We start from the raw sequence: 21,147 nt of genomic DNA on the forward strand, positions 1-21,147 counted from the left end.
TCAATACTGATATTCTGACATTTTAATTAACGTGTAATTTTGCTGTCGTGCCACCAGGGGGCAGCATGAAGCTGCATATTCTTCCCAATGAAACGCAGTTGATGTGTGTCTATTTATTTTAATAATATAAAATGGACAGAAATATATAATAATTGATTTAAGAACTGATTGTTTTCTAGGAAGAAAAATTATACACTGAAAAATTAAAACGTAAGACACATCTTTCGCAAGTCATGCGTCTTTCCATCGTTTTCCCATGTAACGTTTAATAGGGCAAAGCCCGACTCTGATTCGTTACTCAGTGGTCTGTGACAACCAATCAGCGAGCTTCAGCCTAATTTGAATAATAAGGAAGCGTACTGTTATAAGTGATGCAGGATTTGGGAAAACATATCATGTTAAAAACTCTCATAAATTAGAGAAGATTATTTGTGGGGGAACCCATCAGTAACAGGAATTATTTTCAGTGAGTCACCAATAGGATTCGACTCTTTTGGCTCCTTTAAGTATTTTTGTCTAAAAGCTGGGTAAAATCGCTTATCTTTGCCTATTTGATGCTTAAATTGTTTAATGAAATCTTGTGCATTGTCATTAACAGTATATCATTATACTTTGCATTGTGTTCGTTGTAAAAAAAAAAAAAAAAAAAAAAAAAAAAAAGATCGATTTCACCTAATGAAAAACCACCCATCGTGCTATTATATTGACATAGAGAGTAAAAAAAAATGTTCAGTATTATTATATCATCGTTCCTGCTACATACATTTCCACCGCTCAACACAAAACGTTCAAATATTAACCGCAATGCAAATGTGAAAGCTATTCATTATAGGTCTGAAGACATTCGAGTGGACTCCCAACGCTCATCTCCAAGAGCCGACTCATTGAGTCGACTCATTCAGGAATTCGACTCATCGGTGAGAAAGAAACACAAAAAAGTGAGTGTTTGAATGAAAAGTTCAGATTTAAATAAACTCGTTCCAGTATTTTTTTATTTTATTTTTTTTGCTGTTGAAAAATAGAGTCTAAAGTAAAATGAATCTCTGAGGTTTGCGCTATTGTTGAGTCTGTAGAAGTGTGCACCGGAAATAGCATGTTAGCTAATGGGATAATTAGCAGTTTGTGTGAGATACACTACTTCTTGAAGTTTAGTCTCGACATTGTTGGCAAAGGTGAGGTTCTTTCCGTTGCGTGCGAAGGTGATGATAATGCCAGAGTTTCTGTGATAAACAATTGGCTGTAAGGCTTACAGGAAATAACTTTTTTCTCCTGCATCCACTTACTCCTGGTTTTCTGTGTTGGAAAGATGGTTATAGGGTTTATATGTGTGTCTGCACTCATTCCTGAGCCAAAATCTTAATCATGGCGTTGATGTCTGCAGAGCCAACTGACATCCTCTCTCAGCCACTGAGGCAACACTGTATCCGAAATAAGTTAAATCATTTTGTCACAATGCAAATTAGGTATGTTTCCCAAATGGCTGACCTTCTCCAGAGAGCAGTCGCTGGACATGAATCCTAGCCATTTAGGACACAGTGCTAATCTATCCAGGGCTACATTAACAAACAGCAGGCTGGTGTTGACGTTGAGCTGCTTCTGAGCAGGTCGTGGCCTCCGGTATTCAGACTAAAATGAAGCCTGTTTAGTAGTTAATGGTTTCCGGTTTCTCGTCAGCAACACGGGTGTGTGTGTGTGTGTGTGTCCTGCTGCCTGAGGACAATGTGGAGCTTGTGGCTCCTCTCAGCGGAGACCAAATTCCCTTTCTGCATTAGCAGGACCGGTAATCCCACAGTTTTAAGAAGCACAGCTGCTGCTGAGGGGAAATGAGGCCATAAAGTAGCTTGCCATATAACGATGGAGAACTCTTAGTTTCTCACTTAACAATGACAAGCATTCAGCTGGGGTTTTTTTTTTCCAACCACTTTCCACAGTAAACATTAAGTTTGTTGAGTGGTAAAGCCAAAATGCCAATTTCCTATGTAACTGGCTACATAAGGAATTATATAATGTCTGTTTTACCCTGTAGAGCTCTCTATCCCCGACAGGGAGGCATAGAGGAGGCCTGTGGAATCGTGTTTGTTTGTTTGTTTGTTTGTTTGTTTGTTTATTTATCTTTGTTTAACACACATTACAATTACTTAACCAAAATCAGTCAATAACTTGGGTGCTGTTATAGGGAAAATAATCAACAATGGGGTATGTGTGTTGCATTCCAACCCCAAAGATGATTATGTTCCTATAACATACATTGCAGAGTAGATATATGTATATATAAATTGTTTATATTGCCCAAGCGTTTATGTGGAGTGTTCGCCATATACAAGTCCTGAATAAGTTGTTTGCTATAGAAACGATAACGTATTAGAAAAAGTACATCAGTATAAACCTGTGATTTGCCTTACAGCCAGGACTACTGTCCAATCTGCCATTATAGAAAATGAATCACCTTTCTGACCAATCAGATTTGAGACTTCAGTGACATGTTTGTTGTACTTGAATTCCTCTACCAGATTACACTGAAGGTTGGGGGGAGGGGGGGATTGACAAGCTCTAACCACTTTAATAACAAAACTGTTACTTGTAAACATTCTTTTACACTCTTTAAAATGTGTTTGTTTTTTTAAAAAAACTTTCAAATTACTGTCACCTACCTGTATATGTGCAGAAACTTTAATCTCAGATAAATTATGCGTCAGTGCTTTGATAAGCGTACTAATAACATCCAATCAGTATTTATATTAGCAAATAATATCTCTGATATTATTCCGTCTTGTTTATTTCTGACTTCAGTGCTTGGGTTTCCATCAACTTGTAAAATCGCAAAAGTGGGAGATTTTATGAGGAGCCCTTTCCTGAATGCAGCGTGAAACAATCACCACCGTGTTTATGCATGTTCGATTTTGATTGCCTTGTTTACTACAACAGGAGCCTCTGGAATTGCAATAAATGGTTCTGGGCCAGAAACAGGGGGGAAAAAACCCCTAAAGCAATTTGCATATCTAGGAGGGGGAAAAAAATAAAAAATCAAGATAAGTGGGCTGCTGCATTGTGCCGTCTAGTCCACCATAAGCGCACAATACGCTTTATTAAAAGTAATATATTCTGAGACATTTAACCTGAGAGGACTACACATTTTTCATACACAAATGCAACACTGCAGGGGGAGAAAAAGCAGGACCTTTACAGAGTCCTATTTCCATATATATGACTTTCTCAAGAGGGGTGCTGGATAAAACCCCGTTCGTCTCCAACACTCAATAATCTGAAGATAAAAAAAAAAACCCACAGATAAGACGCTCGTATTTTTAATAATGAAATCTACAAAGTACGCACGTATACACATGAACACATGCAAAAGTTTGGACAAACCTGCTGGTAGGAGGGGTTTCTGCATGCTTCTTTATATATTGCAGTAATAATGAAGATATTTACACTGTGAAATAACACGTATGGAATAACGCAGCGATTAAACAAAATGATTTCATGTTTAAAATTCTTAGCCGTTTTCCTGATGAAGCCGTTTCAACCAGCTTCATGATGCGGATTCACCCAGGAGGCTTTTCTTCAAGTTCCCAGTTGAAGTGTAAGTTAAAGTTACTTATTAAAAACATATATTTCGAGTTCAGAAATAAGATGTACAGTATACATAGGCATTGATTTCGCTATTTACGTTGCCTTAGAAACAAATTTCAACCATGAGTCATACATGTACTGTATGCGTATGTAATATTTTGCGTTACATTTGATTTTTTCCTGCTTACATTTGGTCATTTGGAACGTTTGTATTAGGTATTCGGTAATCGGCCTGATTTATGCAGGACATGACCCAAAACTTAACGCAAACCGCATTGTCTTAATATTGGAATTATCCATGTTTTTCGATTTTGTAAGTTTAAAATAATGTTTTTTTATACATTTTATATTCGGTCCAAGACATTCAAGTTAAATAAGCCACAAAAACGTGTTGATCTGGTGGTACTGTATTCTGTAATACCTTCGATTGTTGATCGTCAATTGATCAGTAATTTACTAGTCATCTTATAAGCTCTTGTATCATCATGTGCATGAAGTCCATCAGCTTATAGAACTGTCCCAGGATATTTTATTTTTAGCTTATTTTAATCGATTTATTACTTCTAATTTATGTCATACATAGGCTTGTTTATATTTCAGAACATTGTTTTTTTTATTTCTGACCGATTTAAAGCCTTGGGTGAAATAAAACTGGTCAAACTTCCTGTTATTCACCTTACCTTGCTTTTGGATTGAGGAACTTCCTGTTTGCATCTTGCTCCGCCTCCTTTCTGATGTCACACGCATTATGTGGGTTTGATCACATGGTGTGGACTAAGCCTTAGCAATAGCGATGTTGACTTGCTCGGTCTCTGTCTCTCTCCATGAGTCTTTAACCTTGTTAGTCTTTAAGATGTTAAATAAATGCAATCCCGCAACGAAAGTGATCGTTTTGAAAAGCCACACACACACACACACACACACACACACACACACACACACACACACACACAAAAACAACCCAAGGCTCGGGTCGGGTTTCCGAATACATTCATATCAGACTCCTGCAGAAAAGCAGCTCTAAGGGATAAGCACTGAAAGTTAAGGACAGTGCCAGTAATTATACCTGGTAATAAGATCTGCATGGTGTGTGTGCGACTCGAATGCCATGCAGCCCCGCCATTGTTCAGTCTACCACTCTGTTTCTGGAACTAATGGCAGCCTCCTGGCCTGGTTTCCGTCAGCACCTCTCTCTCTCCCTCTCGCTGTTTGTTCTCGATGCCCTTGAAGAGCTGATAAAAGAGGTGGAGGAGATGTGTGCGAGCTCAGGTCACACTGAAAGCTGATTAGCCCCTGTCCCCGGGGTGGATAAAGCCAGAGCAACGTCAATGCCCTGCCCTCAGAGGGTATCGCTGCTCTGCTGCTTCTCTGCCAAAAGGCCCCGACTGGCACTCGGATGACAGACCTGCAAGCCAGACTGCACAACCACAACCCCTTCCTCCATCACCACTCTTTATGACAAATATTTGAAAGCGACGTTGTAATTTTGTTTACACATTACAAACGACTCGTCTCATGTACTTATTATGCTCCGTTTATGCCAAGATACGCGTTACGCTTGCCTTGACTTTATAGCTTGTTCAGAATGTATGATTTATCTCTACAGAGGCAGTGACATTAGTGGCATCATTCATCTTTAAAAAAAACAAACAAACAAAAAACAAACAAGCAGCAGATTTTAAAAACATCCCTAAATTAGATTTTATTTGACAATCTTAATTGTGGAGGGGGTTCCAGACAGTCATACATACAGTAGTAAATAGTCAATGAAGCATAACATGGGGAAAGGGCTAATCTGCCAACATTATAATTGCACTTTTTAAAACATCTAGCCCGTTGTGTGCCATTTTATCCCGACGCTGCTTCAAGCTAGTCCATTCTGATGGATGAAAGAAAACAAAATCAAGTGGTAAATGTTTTTCTTTCCCTCAACCCCCCCATCCCATTTCTTTTTTCATCCAAAATTCAGACACCCTGGTAGTATCTTCTAACATGGTACAGAAAATCAAATGTCAATAAATAATGAATAAAATATGTAGAACACTGATGCTGAAATCCAGTCGAAACGCTTAAGACTTAGTCACAGTAACTCGTGTGGCTTCACATCTGGTTGCTGATGGAGCCAGCTCAGTAGTGTACGCTTCCCAGTCTGTTTCTCAGATTCACAAATGCCATTTGAAAAAAGAAGAAGAAAAGAAAAACAACACTGGACTGGCTACAGTAGACAACGATCAACTAGATCGACTTGCCAGAAACAGATGAAAATTTGGATGAAACCATTTAACAAAAAAAAAAAAAAAAAATCAAATAAAATCATTGGTCACAAACAGAGATGAAACAACTAGAATAAAGAATCTTATAAATATGCCTGTCTACTGAAAGACAAAAATAATACAGGAAAAAATTCAAGTTTTCTTTTTCGATGAAACGTTTTCAGAACCAACCCATGCCAGAGTCATTTTAATAGGTTTTTATAACAGTGCAATTGGAAAAATCATAACTATTATGATTTAGTACTATCAGGGCTATACAAATTTCTGCCAACAAGAGTTCACTAAACATAGATCATCAGTTTAGTTATGGTTTTGGAGTAAACAGACCTGAAGTGTCAATGTCCTGCAACAATGGGCAGTTTGCTTCCCGTTGAAAATTTGGCAGCTAATCTGAAATGGTTCCATTCAGATCATTTGGATCAGAAGTAATTGTATGATGCCACAAAAATCCCTGTTGCTGCAAAACTGTGGAATATGAGTACTTCTTGAAGTACATGAAGTCAGTCCAGCTAACGCGAGTTAAGCTGCAACTCCGACCTTTCGCGGGGCGTGAGAATCACTGGTACCCTTTTAAGCTTTGCAAAAACCCACTGAGCCCTTTACCAAAGACATATCCACGAAAGGCATGTCTGATATCCAATCTATGCCTCATCTCCTAATCCCAACAGTCCACTTTTGACCTTCTCGAATCACTTGTCTGATGGCCCCTATCTGAACACAGGCAGCTGGATGTGCGTGGGCTGAACGGCCTCATACCCACGGCCCAGCATGCGCTCCTTGATGCAGGGTGGGTGGATCTCGCTGATCAGGCACTCCAGAGACTGTAGGCTGCTGCTGAGCAGGGAGGCCTGACACAGGCTCCGGCCGGGCAGCCCGCAACACAGACCGAGACCTGGGTACTGCTGCGGCACACAGTGGGCTTGGCGCTGAGGCCGGCCATGGCTGTGGCCAAGCCCCACCGAGCCCAGGGGCAGCTCCTGCGGGTTGTAACAGTCGCTGTCGGGCGTAGCAAGCGTGCTGTTCCAATGAGGTGCGAAGAACTGGCCAGCAGAGAAGTCACCATGTGTGGCAGCGCAGTTCAAAGGTGATGAGCCTACCCGGTCCAGCGTGACACCCGTTACGCAGGTGCCTGTGCTGAGGGCATGAGCCCTGTATGGGATCTGAGTGGTACCTTGGGGCAAGCATACATCTGGAGATCTGCTTATGGTAGCTCTGCTGCTACTGTTGGCACTGTACCTGTGTAATGGACCCTGCTGATAGTGCTGCTTCTGCTGCTGCTGTTGATGTCTCTGCTGCTTGGACTGCCATATCGCATATTCCATAGTGTCCATGTAGCCCGTAGTCTTGGCCATGTCCATGCTGAAACTGGAATCCAAGCAGGCTGTAGCTGCTTGATGAGATGGGCTGGAATGATCTTCCACAGGTGCCTGAAGCCCTTGGGCGTGGGACGTCCTAGCCATTTGTCTCACTATGCAAAGGGATGCGTGGTCTGAGTGGGAAGCCAGAACCAAGCTTTGTCCACTAGAGAGGGATGTAGCAGAAGCTGTTACCACGACATTGGGTGGCACTGGGACGTTGTGCACCTCAGGAGGTTTGCAAAGCTCTAAGCTGTATGGTCTCTGCCTGTGCCTGTGAGCCAAGTTGTTGCTGCTGGGTGGTGCATAAGGTGCCACCGCCATCTGGATTGGCGACAGTTTAGTCCTCTTGCCATCACAGCTCTTTACTATGCCTTTGGTCACAGTGGGGGCTTTGACAATGGCCAGCAAGCCCTGGTAGCCACTGGAGTAGGGCTGGGAGTAAGGGCTGAAGCGTTGGCCTGTCGTGTCCAAGCCATTGACAGTTCGGCCAATTTGTTTGTGCTGTGGGACCCTGATATTGGATGGGAAGATCTTGATGGACAGCGGACTATCTGCCGTCTTCTGTGCGTAGGCGTCTAGCTCAGCAGCAGAGGGGTACCGTGGAGACTGCATTGAGCTCAGATCACCTGCAAGCAGACATGGTATTAGTTACATAATGGGAGAGAGTATGTAAAATACAAATGAAGAAACGACACTTAACCAGATCACTTTCAAAGGAAAAATCTCCATAAACCGGATGAAAATTTGTACAAGTATGTTCTAGGGGTCATTTGATAAATATACAGTGGAAATTAGGCTGAACATATGCTCCTGTTACAGCCTAGTTGATGATCCTCAAACTCACACAAGGAATATGAACAAAAACAAATATCCCCAATTGAGGGTTTCGCTGTCTGACAAAGCAGATTGTTCTGCGCTCTTCAGCATAAACACAAGAAAGTGATAAATACTGGATGAGTAAAAATGATCAAGGAGCAGACATGAGACAAGAAAAATCGTCCAATAAAAATGGAGATACTGGAGTGTCTGCTCTATCCCATTTTTTACCCCCACACTCACTTCCTCTGCCTCATTTCCTCTTGTGGATGTTCATCCTTAGACATCTGCATCTTTCTAAAAACTCATTTTGTGGAGGGAGACACCCCGGGCAATGTTTGATCAGTGCATTATGAAATTAATTTGGTCTTTCTTCAGGACAAAATTGGATTACCCTGGGAAATCAAGAAAGAGATGACGAGAAGCGGGGGGGGGGAGCTAATTTTGTTTCAGTGGCTTGAGTGGAATTCATTTCATGGCATTTGGCTATGCAACCCACTTAAATGTAAGCACAAGTCAGCGCTGGAGATCAGAAGGAGAGGTGCTCGAGTCAATCACCTTTGGATGAAAGGAAGTCTGACAAGTTCCCAAAACAACTATGACATGTTTGATACCTTCAGAATGAAAGGGGCAGCACACAATTAAGGTCAGCCAAGAAAGAAGACAAGTTTTTTCCGTTACATGCATTGGCGATCGCCGTAAATAACAGACGGCCCACGGTATAGATTCCATTTGGAAATGATGCGCCGCAACTTCCGCAGATGAACAAGCATACATTACATGGTTACAGGGCCATTTTTACAGTAGTGAGCCTAACCTGAAGTCTAATAATGGAAACTCTCCAGGGGGCGACGTACGTTCAATGGTGTACGGGAAAGCTGAAGGGACAAACCAAGATTGGATTTAAAGACCATTATTCAGGCAATTTCATGGCTGTTTAAACTGCCGCAACTAAGGGAAGAAAAAGTGCTCCACTTCCAAACTGTGGATCTGCTGCCAAAAATTATGGCCACTCTCGAGAATGACACTTTCATGAAAAGAAAAGTGCTAAAATTAAAGTAGATTACTCAATAGTCAGCAAACGCCACTGCAGTCCCCTTAGAGGAGACAGGTGGAGGGCGGGGGGAACCCCTCCTAAATAAGACAATTCAGCTCTGGTTTCGATAAGAGAAGCCATTACAAGCGATTGCTCAAGAATGTGATGGTGATCTCGCTTGTTGTTCCTGTTCAGGATTGATTTGGGACTTCATTTCATTTTCAAGCCCACAACGAGCCTCTGACTGTGAAAATGATTCAATCTACAAGATCCATCTCATAAAGGAAATAAATTGGGTGTTTAAAATGGAGGAAGGAGGAGAAGGGGAGAGCGCTACCAATGCATGTTGCTGCAGAACACACTGCCTGCAGTCACACAGTGCTCACAGGGGGTCATTCATCACGATAAAGCCCCAGAAATAGACGTACAGGTGGGCAGGAATTTATGTCGTTGTTAAGCATCTGTGAAAAACCACAGATCATGACAGCAAAGCCTTAAGAGTGTGCTGCTTTGATCTGGTCCGGTGTCGGGGGGAGTTTGGGGAAACACCTGAAACTTAAGTGTTGGTGTGGGACAACCTTGTAAATGAAAGGATCAGACGTTTCTCAAAACTGACAAAAAAATAATAAAATTCACATATGCAGCACCACTCGCCTCCTAAAAAGATGTGCGTAAAGAAAGATCACTTTGCACTCCCCAGAAGCCTGGGAACATAATGTAATGGAAATATTGGTGGATTCAGTATGCATAATGAATTGCGGTGTAGTTTGGGAAGTGGCTAAGTTGTTGCCAAAGCTGTGGGTTGTTAGCCACAGAGCGTGACAGAGGGAAACGATTAGCATTCTGACCCTAAGCACTTAATCACATAGAGCAGACCAACTGCTAACCTCTTTGACTGCAACGCTGTCAAGGTCCACTCCAAGACTATGGACGAATTTAGTAGCCCATCTGCTCGAAACCACTCAAGCAGACACACTGCTAAATCCAAACCGTTATTTGCCGAGTCTGCCTTACCCAGGGGCTTCTCAGAGTGCTTACCAATTTACACTCTAAGTCTTTTAAGTGTCTTTCCTCTCCCTCTCTAGCGTCAGGATTGCCTGAGGTGGGACACATGGGATTCAAACGCGAGTGCTCTTACGCATGCAAGGCCATTACCTGGAGCTCCCAGCGCTACAGCTGAAAGAACAGGAATCAAACACATGCTACTTCACCGTGCAGCTCAGAGAGGCAAGGTCAACCCTTCGATCAAACAAAGCTCTCAAAAGTGACTTCTATTACATTAGGTCGGCCCTGAAGGGAAGAGGGGAGGAGAGAGCGACTCTGAAATCTCAATTAACACTCGGCTAATTAACTTCACACGCCATTTGATACAGAACAAACTAAAGTAGGACAATGACAAGACCAGGAACCCAGGAATGAGAACGAGGTATGTCGAAGGGTCTGGAGAATGGAAACAATATGTATGAAAGTAGGGAACGTAGCATTTCAGTTAGAGCATCCAAAAATGTGCAAGGCAAACACACGGGCACAGATGCTGACGTACGTGCTGGGAAAAAATGTTAAGCGTATCAACGCACACCAAGCTTTCAGCCCCAGTAAGCTGCCCAATCCTTTTTCCCATGGTTGCACTTAAAGTGGTAACCTCAGATCACTGAGGAGACCTCATTGTTTCGTAGCCGTTTGAGTTAATCACTGATTAACTGGGAAAACAGCTGAGGCTAAAAAAAGAGCAGCACTCCGTCCCTGCATTTCCGCCAGGCTCTGATACTGAAACACACAGGCCTAACGATCAACAGACAAGGCTACAACTGGTAGCTTTGCTTTAAGATAAGACTGATGCTAGACAGGATTTGTTTAAGCTATCAGTCTGAACTACTGATATAATATATATTGTTGGATGTGGTCATGTAGTTCACTGTGTGGAAATTTTACTGAAACCCAGCAACCCTGGTTAATGACATTATCTTTTCTGCATGCGCCTCACACACCGTGACAGCGTTGTGGGTGTATCAAACACCGTTGAACAAAGGTGTGTGTCTAAAGCCACTCAAAAGGAGCTGCTGGACTGTTTGCCAGATGTTGCTGAGTCTCAACTGCCTATTATGGAGTTAGACTAAAAATTCACTAGACAGTAGCCCAAGCCAAGTCAAGTGTGATAGCCTCTCGACTTAATTTTGTCCTGCCCCGTCAAAATCTTTGGTCACAAGGCATTTCACTAACGTTTTATCGGAGCATTTGGTCCCAAAATCCGAGATATAACCGTCTTCGTCCAAGCTTTATGGTTTTTTTGAAACTACAATAAAAAGCAGTGTAACTGCGGTAAAATGCAGGAAGTCAAAGCCAGACAAAAGTTTCTGCTACATTTTGCTACCCTCTGTGCGTTTCTGTTGAGCGATTGATTCAGCAGCACTCCATTAGTACCACAAAGGCTTGGCTGAGTGGTTAAAACGCTCCAGTTAAATCAGGTGAGTAGGAGGTAATCATCCTCTTTAACAGAATTACAACAGTTAAAACATGGCAGCCTGAAACGCACGATGTCAATTTCAAGTGCGCGCCAGATCGAAGGGTATGTTTTAACAGGAATACCTCACCGCTGCCACGCTTTCCCTGACGCCAAACGCAGTTATGGAGCCCTGGTGAGGTTGCAAGGCCGTGAACCGACTCCCTCAGGAGAGTCACGCCCTCACGAAATGTTCCCAAGCTTGCACAGAATAAAAGCTCCTATTATTAATATTAAGAGACATTAATACTAACTGACATGAATCCAAAAGCAGGCATCCATGTGTGGAGGTGTCAGGTTATAACAGAAGGGTGCCGGGAATGTGAACCAGGAGCCTCGCGAACATTGTTCTCGGCTAATACAGGCATATATCTGATGAAACCAGTCCTGAAGTTGTGCAATGCCAAAGAACCTGCCAGTGAAGTTCATTTGATCGGACGTGTCCGTGTCAGACAAATGCACCCCGTTCACCTCATCAGTGTCTCTCTCATGGGAGGCTCTGCGAGAACAGAATAACCGGAGGGGCCAGCGCTTATTTATCTGTGCTTGAAAAGTCAGGCACGGACGAGCCAGGCACTTTACACGAGTGTTACTTTCCATTTGGCTCAGCACTGTGGGAAGAAAAAAAAAACTGCAGCCATGCCTAAACAGCCTGACCGGAGGCATAGCTCTTCCCACAGCGTTGTTCTCGTTACTACTCATCCGCACGATAAGAAGAGCTACATGCCGCTCTCGGAGTTGCAATCACCTCTGTAGTCGCTCTTGACCATGAAATGTCGCGTTTAGCGCCGTCACGATACCAAAATTCTTACATACAAAGGAAGATTAATCGTGGAAGAAAAGTCTGCGACAGGAAACAAGTGAAACATTTAATAATAGCCAACTGCAGTCTGAACGTCTGCTACCATTATGCCGTCCTCTTCTAAGAAAAGAAGAAAAAAAAATACACAATAAAGTACACGATAACTGACCATCTGATTCATCCTCACTGTAGAGTTTCCAGTCTGCACCGCCCTGAACTTGGCTGAAACTGATCCGTGTGTCGCGTTCTTCACATCCTACTTTCATTTTTGTGTCTACTTCTACATATGGGTTTTCAATCATACGGAAACAAAACTACTTTTTTTTTTTTTTTTAACAAACGTACTTACTGTATAGTACCTTCGGCAACCCTAATTCTTCTAACGTAGTGTTGTTCTCGTGCATCAGGCTAGCAGCGTGATGACGACTGGCTTTCTAAAAGCAACTTGACTCTTCAAATCAAAAGCGGAGCGCGTGCCTTACTCTGAATGTTTCGTCCCGTCTACAAGTAAAGTCGTGGTATACGGACGGCAGGCGATGAGGCCAGGAGACGTTTCTTAAACGGCAAATACATCATGATATTCATGAGATGACTGCGATCATATTCGAGAGACTGAATTGCAAGTCAGTTGCATTTCCATTAACTTGCCTGGGGCTATAAAAATGGCAAGCTTTCCACCGCCAGGGAAAGAGAACTTCATTATCGGGCGGATACGTCGGTGTCCGATCGCACGAGACGAGGTTTGATTAAAGCGCTTTAATTCCATCACGGGCTTTTTCTTATTATTTTTATGCTTAAAGTTCATTGTCATTTTTTTCCATTTTACTATGTTTAGATCCTGTTGAATTGCTGTGTAATGCATTTGGGATAGACATGTATTCTGTTTGTTTAATACCTGCTACAATAAAAATAAATAAATAAATAAATAAAAGTACAACCGCTTAAAAAAAAACAAAAAACAAAAACAAACCATAAACACCTCAAGCGAATAGAAAACCTTTTTAGCAATATTACAAGTTTTTGTTGAATATCGTTCTTTCCAGTGTTGAGCTTCCTCTAAGTAGATAACGTTCATAACGATGCTCGGATAGGAAACATGACCGTCGTTCTTCTTAATGTTAATTAGAGAAAATGAAATCTCTATATTAATTTGCTGCTTTGAACCACTTTTTTTTTTCTTTATCCAAACCAGTGCAATAGTTGGCAGAAAAGGAAGGGGGGGGGGGCGGGTATGTAAATTGTTCACTCCCATTCCATGTATTTGTCTGACAATTAAGCATCAAAAAAAGAAAAAAAAAAGCAATGATCGTGATGGGTCTAAAGGCAGAGCCCCGAGTTCTGCCTGACAGATGTGGTGCTAACAGTCACAACATGTTGCCAGGAATGTGGCTGACTGATAAATCCTCAGGGCTAAACACGGTCCACGAGTTGCTGAGGCAGACATATGCACTGTATATTCCCTACAGCCCCACCGTGGGCTCCTTTCCAGAATAACAGATATGACACATGCCTCCAGGCAATTGCAACTCCAATGATTCATCAGCTGCATTTCACTCCAACCATTAAACCTCCAGAGATCCAATGAGGGGAAGAGAATAATAATACAGCAACGTACAGCAGTCATCGTGTCTCGGGGAAGGAAGAACCCAAAAGTCAGCGTTGGATGGAATAACACCTAATATGCTCAGCCTTGTGTTGAGTGGCATGGGCTGGGACTGTCAGAGCACATCATGCTCTGGACACAGAGAAACAGAACTCTGTGTGTGTGTGTGTGTGTGTGTGTGTGTGAGAGAGAGAGAGAGAGAGAGAGAGAGAGAGAGATAGATGCCTGAGGCTCTGCCTGTGGCAAACCAGGGCCCTTCTGTTCCAGCGTTTAGCAGACAAGCGCTCCACTGATTCCAAATTAATATTTAATAACATGGCAGACAATGAGGTTTTTACCCCAGCTGGATGAGGAAGGGGGGGGGGGGGGTTGGGTGCGATGGACGGGCATGGAGATTTGCTCCAGTTGTTTAAAAAAAAAAAAAAAAAAGATCCAGAAAAGCTTTAGCACTGTGCGCGTGGAAAAGACAATACAGATAGCTTATTGATAAAAGCCTCATTGTTAGCTGACAGGCACAATTATCTTTACCGCTCATAGGCTCTCTATCTCAGGATCTCAAAACCGTTTCTCTCCAACCTTCTGATTAAGGTGTATTTCGGAACACGAGTTAGTTTAAATGACTCGGTTTATCTCTTCCCTGATCAAACTGAATAAAATTAAATCCTAATGGGAGATGATGCACACCGCGCATGTAGATCAATTAGGCGAATGCCAGGCACGCAAATAATCAGCGGATAATAATCAATGTCCTTCGGTCGCGATGGCCCAGGACTTAAGAGGACGACAAAATGCACTCTCGTTAATTGTGAGCGTAATGCATGCTGACAGTAATGATAATTAACCGACTCTGAAAGCCATGTTTATGAAAATCGCTTTGAACCGCTTTTATAAACCGAGACAGTACGGATTTAATATCACGGAGGAGTCTATAGGGGCTGGCTCGGGCGGTGTAGGGTTACTCTGCCTCTGCGTAGTGGAGAAATTAGATCAATAGTGTATGATGTGTGGACTTGTGAAAGTCCGGGTTGCCCTTAGCGACCGTGTGAAACTCTCAATTAGAGAAAGGTCAGTGGATTCTATAACATTTGGAAACCCGACGCTCCAGCACTCCTTTTCTTTACAAGCAACCTCCACTTCGTAGACATCCCGCTACCGAGCGAATCCGCAGTCTTGATGGATCTTGGAAGCTGATGTCTGACTAGGACTTCTTTTTAATTACACTTGAGTTATACACATCACATGAAATAGGACAGCTTTGAGATTTCCAAATAAATAAATAAATAAATAAATGCAGAAGCCTAATTACAGTCAAGCTACCCAAATAGCTAACTTTCTACAATGATGTTAACGCACCCAATGCTGGTCACTGAAGTTAGGTAGTGCTTGCTGGCAATCATTATCAGCGAAGATCAAAAGTTTGCTGCTGAGTAAGAATGTAAGTATTTCAGCACAACATAACTTTAGGTGCACTTATGGTTCCATATCTTAAGGTCTTGACTCCTATTAACTCTCATCTCGCCTCATCTCGCTTCATCTCACACTCCACATCTCACACTCCACATCTCACACTCCACATCTCGCTTCATCTCATACTCCACATCTCACACTCCACATCTCACACTCCACATCTCACACTCCACATCTCACACTCCACATCTCACACTCCACATCTCACACTCCACATCTCGCTTCATCTCATACTCCACATCTCACACTCCACATCTCACACTCCACATCTCACACTCCACATCTCATACTCCACATCTCACACTCCACATCTCACACTCCACATCTCACACTCCACATCTCACACTCCACATCTCGCTTCATCTCATACTCCACATCTCACACTCCACATCTCACACTCCACATCTCACACTCCACATCTCGCTTCATCTCATAACTCCACATCTGCACACTCCACATCCTCACACTCCACATCTCACACTCCACATCTCGCTTCATCTCATACTCCACATCTCACACTCCACATCTCACACTCCACATCTCACACTCCACATCTCGCTTCATCTCATACTCCACATCTCACACTCCACATCTCACACTCCACATCTCACACTCCACATCTCACACTCCACATCTCGCTTCATCTCATACTCCACATCTCACACTCCACATCTCACACTCCACATCTCACACTCCACATCTCGCTTCATCTCATACTCCACATCTCACACTCCACATCTCACACTCCACATCTCACACTCCACATCTCACACTCCACATCTCACACTCCACATCTCGCTTCATCTCATACTCCACATCTCACACTCCACATCTCACACTCCACATCTCACACTCCACATCTCGCTTCATCTCATACTCCACATCTCACACTCCACATCTCACACTCCACATCTCACACTCCACATCTCGCTTCATCTCATACTCCACATCTCACACTCCACATCTCACACTCCACATCTCACACTCCACATCTCACACTCCACATCTCACACTCCACATCTCACACTCCACATCTCGCTTCATCTCATACTCCACATCTCACACTCCACATCTCACACTCCACATCTCACACTCCACATCTCGCTTCATCTCATACTCCACATCTCACACTCCACATCTCACACTCCACATCTCACACTCCACATCTCACACTCCACATCTCACACTCCACATCTCACACTCCACATCTCGCTTCATCTCATACTCCACATCTCACACTCCACATCTCACACTCCACATCTCACACTCCACATCTCGCTTCATCTCATACTCCACATCTCACACTCCACATCTCACACTCCACATCTCACACTCCACATCTCGCTTCATCTCATACTCCACATCTCACACTCCACATCTCACACTCCACATCTCACACTCCACATCTCACACTCCACATCTCACACTCCACATCTCGCTTCATCTCATACTCCACATCTCACACTCCACATCTCACACTCCACATCTCACACTCCACATCTCACACTCCACATCTCACACTCCACATCTCGCTTCATCTCATACTCCACATCTCACACTCCACATCTCACACTCCACATCTCACACTCCACATCTCACACTCCACATCTCGCTTCATCTCACACTCCACATCTCACACTCCACATCTCACACTCCACATCTCACACTCCACATCTCGCTTCATCTCATACTCCACATCTCACACTCCACATCTCACACTCCACATCTCACACTCCACATCTCACACTCCACATCTCACACTCCACATCTCGCTTCATCTCATACTCCACATCTCACACTCCACATCTCACACTCCACATCTCACACTCCACATCTCACACTCCACATCTCACACTCCACATCTCGCTTCATCTCATACTCCACATCTCACACTCCACATCTCACACTCCACATCTCACACTCCACATCTCGCTTCATCTCATACTCCACATCTCACACTCCACATCTCGCTTCACGGATGCAATGATGGCAGACAACTGTGATTGGCGACTCTGAAAGTGTCTCCTTTTCTCTGGGAATCCTGAACGCTTCATCTTTGGCTGAATTTACCTAACACGTATGTAATCAGAGTTCTTCTGACTTTTTGAAATCTCAAAAAAAAAAACAAAAAAAAACGTATTTAACGTGCCGTGTATAAAATTCAAATATCCGATATTCATATTCAAATACTTGCTCCGTATGCCTCTTCTTCACACAGTTTGATCAGCATTAATGCATATCGATCTGCAATGCAGACGCAGCAGATCTAATCAGCCTTCGGTCCTCAAACACAGTTTTAGACTTTCTATCACTTCAAAGTGACCGGGGCTGTTCTTCCGACATCATCTCCCCTGGGGAACAAAACCACCGTCTGTGATGACAGCCGCCCTTGCAGAGGGAAAGCATGTCAGCCTGCGCGGCATTCATCAATGCCCTCATGAATTAAATTAAAAGACGGTGCGATTGCTGTCACTGATAAGGAGTACGGACTGATCTGCACCGGTGATAAACCTGGAACTCTGGGAGTGAGTAGAGACCAAGGTGAACTTCCTTCCCCTCCTCTCTCTCCCCTCTCTTTTATCTAACCTTCCACTTTAGTCTGCTATTCTTCTAGCAGAACTGGAGAGGCCTAATTAAAGCAAATTAATTCCAGCAAATAGCCTAATTCATTAAGTCATGCTCTGCATCAGAGAGCCCTCGTTTTTTTTTTTGTTTTTTTTTTGGTTGTGTATTATTTTTTTTTTTTAAAGCCTTGTATTAAAGTAACCCCATAAGCATGGGAGGCACTGCTCGGATAATTACGAGAGCCGGTTTTCTATATAATATATAGGTTGGTCTAAATTTTCATTTCTACTACAGAGGCGCAGAATGAAAACGTATCCACCGCTCTCTGTCTTAATGGATAAAAATCCATCGTCTGGACAGAGGATCCATCATCCACTCAATATGGTTAAACCATGAAAATCAAAGGTTAGGTTACCTTAGAAAATTGAATCCACCATGGGATCTTTTTCAGCGCTTTACTCCAATAAGCCTCTTTTTTTTTCTTTTTTTTTTTTGTTCCATCTCTCTGCACCTTGTTCATAAAAGCATCCGCTGCAACAGAGGCTTTCTCAGCACGGCCGGATCTGGCGAAACGATTCCAACGCCTCTGGTTAAACAGCTAAGCTCTACTTCAAATCACGCGTTATTGCGGCCAGAGGGGCTTTCTGGTCTTCCAGATGTAGTGGAGATGGAAGAGAGGCTTTTAACTTTCCACATCAGACACCTTTAGCGAGTCGCACGACCAAATCCAGACGACCAGCCTCACACACGCGCACACCGGCCTGTCTGGGAAAACGATATGAAATACGGGTTTATCTTGAAAAGGAACTCTGAAATGGCTGCCGTGGTAAAGTGTGCTGTCCAGGTGTGCGTAATGCCACCTTGAAATGTTCTCCTTTTTTTTTTTTTTTTTTAAAGCAAGTTAGATGACCTTTTTAAGAACAAAACAGGCCCCAAAACCCTGCATTACTATATGGGGTGGCCACTGTGAAGATCCTTGGAGGGTATCTTTACATGATACGCATTACAGTACGTGGGTTTGCTGAAGTCTTGCTAACAGCGAGACTTGAGAAGGAATCAAAAAGAAAACTGGTTTAAAAATAAATAAATAAAAAAAAAGTAAAACCACTTACAGCTTACGGTACACCCGATACTCTGAAAAGCGTATCTTTTTATTACAGGGTTGTTACGTTGTCATGGTTTCATGGTTAGTTTCATGGTATTTTTATCAGAGAGATGTCTTTTTCAAAATGCATCCCTGTCCATCACCTGTCTATTTTTATTTATTTTCCTACCCGACCAAGTTCCTTACTCCAGCAGTTCTCTTGATCCCCAAACAGTTCCTAATGCTCTAATAAAACCGAATAAAACCATGCGTCACTCATGCTTACATTTCAGGCTGACGGGAGCGTCCAGGATCTTGGCAGCACACGCCGGGTGCTGGGCGGGTTGGTTCTGTCGTCTCGGCAGGCACGCCAGCATGATGCAGCTTTTAGGCTCTACGGCTGCGAGAAGCCTCGAGGAATCTGCGGGTAAGCAAAGTAGAGTCACTTTTGGATTTCTCATCTGCATCACATGACGCTCATGTCCCGAGAAGAACGTATTCTAAACTGGACCGGTCTAATCCATATGCTTCCTGTTTACAACGTTGACTCTTCGCTCACACGTGCATCTAAAGAAAGTTAGAATATCGTGGAGAAGTTGATTTTTTTCCCGTAATTTAATTTTAAAAAGTGGAACTTTCATATATTCTACATTCATTGCACACGAAGTGAAATATTTCAAACATTTTTCAAACGTTTTTTGTTTTAATCTCGATGCTTACGGCTCACGGAAATCAAACATCCGGTGTCTCAGAATATTCGAATAAAGAGTTTATAATACAGGAATGTCGACCTGATGAACAGTGTGTTAATTTATGCGCTCGATACTCTGTCGGGGTTTTAATCCTTCTGCAGGAATGACTGCATCGGTGCGGCGTGGCATGGAGGCGATCAGTCTGTGGCACTGCTGAGGTGTTCTGGAAGCCCGGGTTGCTTTGATAGCGGTCTTCAGCTCGTCTGTATTGTCGGGTCTGGTGTCTCTCGTAGATTCTCTGTGGGGTTCGGGTCAGGAGAGTCGGCTGGACGATCGAGCACGGTAACACCACGGTCAGTAAATCAGCATCTCCATAAAGCTCGTCAGCAGATGGAAGCATGAAGTATCTAAAATCTCCTGGTAGACGCCGCATCGACTCTCGACTTGAGAAAACACACTGGACCAACACCAGCAGGTGACATGGCAACCCAAATCATCACTGACTGTGGAAACTTCACTCTGGACTTCAAGCAGCTCGGATTCTGTTCCTCTCCACTCTTCCTCCAGACTCCGGAACCTTGATTTCCAAATGAAACGCAGCATTTACTTCCATCTTCCCCGTGACTGTGTGTGTACTGAACCAGACCGAGAGATTAAAGCCTCAGGAAACCTTCACAGGTGTTTGGAGTTAATTCTCTGATCAGAGAGCTCAGGTCGACATTTCTGTATTATAAATTCTTTATCCTGATATTTTGAGACACTGGATTTTTGATTTCCGTGAGCTGTAAGCCGTAATCATCAAGCATAAAACAAAATGATAAACTATTCACTTTATGTGTAATGAATCGAGAATATATGAAAGTTCCATTTTTTACAATTAAATTACGGACAAAAATGAACTTTTCCACGATATTAAAATTTTTTGAGATGCCCCTCTACAGTATATATGAAGTACAGATGAGGGAAAACATCCAGTGGTGCTTGGCTTTGTACGTGTCAAACGTACTGTATGAAATGTCTACCCTTTAGGTGCACAGAAACAAAGAAGATGGTAATGACTCAGCAAGCGTTTGTCTTTTTGGTGGGATTTGGTGGGCCTGAGGTGCATGCTGAGCGCTCGACGGCTCTAATCAATCTCCCAGCAGGCCATAAATCTCACCTCCCTCTGTTTCTCGGCTGCTAAGCTATATAAAGACGTACATCCACAGGCAACCCTGACAGGGATAACAACACAATGCCACTATAGGATTAACATCCCAGGCAAAGCAGGCCAGGCTAGCTTTATCTTTCCAAGGCTCTACAAATGAAAAGCATCTATCTAGATGTGCTTTCTAATCCAATTTTCCTCTTTTTTTTTTTCCCCCTCTTTCTTTTTTTG

The 21,147-nt window shown here is 43.0% G+C and overlaps 1 protein-coding gene and 1 long non-coding RNA gene across 4 annotated transcripts; one reads left to right on the forward strand and one right to left on the reverse strand.

Moving 5' to 3' along the window:
* The first annotated feature begins 173 nt into the window (after nt 1-173).
* Nucleotides 174-20,653, forward strand: LOC128620324 (uncharacterized). 3 transcript variants are annotated; one of them, XR_008388124.1, is made up of 4 exons: nt 174-938; nt 3,501-3,583; nt 19,371-19,504; nt 19,931-20,653. It is a non-coding gene; the product is annotated as an uncharacterized LOC128620324 (long non-coding RNA). The 3 variants fall into 3 exon arrangements; XR_008388126.1 differs by lacking the exons at nt 19,371-19,504; nt 19,931-20,653 and adding exons at nt 10,142-10,482; nt 12,766-13,116; XR_008388125.1 differs by lacking the exons at nt 19,371-19,504; nt 19,931-20,653 and adding an exon at nt 10,142-13,116.
* Nucleotides 4,647-19,460, reverse strand: LOC128620322 (protein FAM222A). Its single transcript, XM_053645219.1, has 2 exons — nt 19,364-19,460; nt 4,647-7,830 (listed from the first exon to the last, which is right to left on the reverse strand). The coding sequence occupies exons 1-2, from the start codon at nt 19,452-19,454 to the stop codon at nt 6,554-6,556; spliced, it is 1,368 nt and encodes a 455-aa protein (XP_053501194.1). The 5' UTR covers nt 19,455-19,460; the 3' UTR covers nt 4,647-6,553.
* Nucleotides 20,654-21,147: the final 494 nt, after the last annotated feature.

Source organism: Ictalurus furcatus, chromosome 16, assembly GCF_023375685.1.
Source record: "Ictalurus furcatus strain D&B chromosome 16, Billie_1.0, whole genome shotgun sequence".
Lineage (NCBI taxonomy): Eukaryota > Metazoa > Chordata > Actinopteri > Siluriformes > Ictaluridae > Ictalurus > Ictalurus furcatus.

Excerpts from the sequence above, each read along its gene's own strand:
- LOC128620322 (XM_053645219.1), bottom strand. The coding sequence starts at position 19,454 with ATGCTGGCGTGCCTGCCGAGACGACAGAACCAACCCGCCCAGCACCCG. Across the intron at positions 7,831-19,363 it reads CGCTCCCGTCAGCCTGAAAT|GTGATCTGAGCTCAATGCAG; the intron begins GTAAGCATGAGT and ends GTCTGCTTGCAG.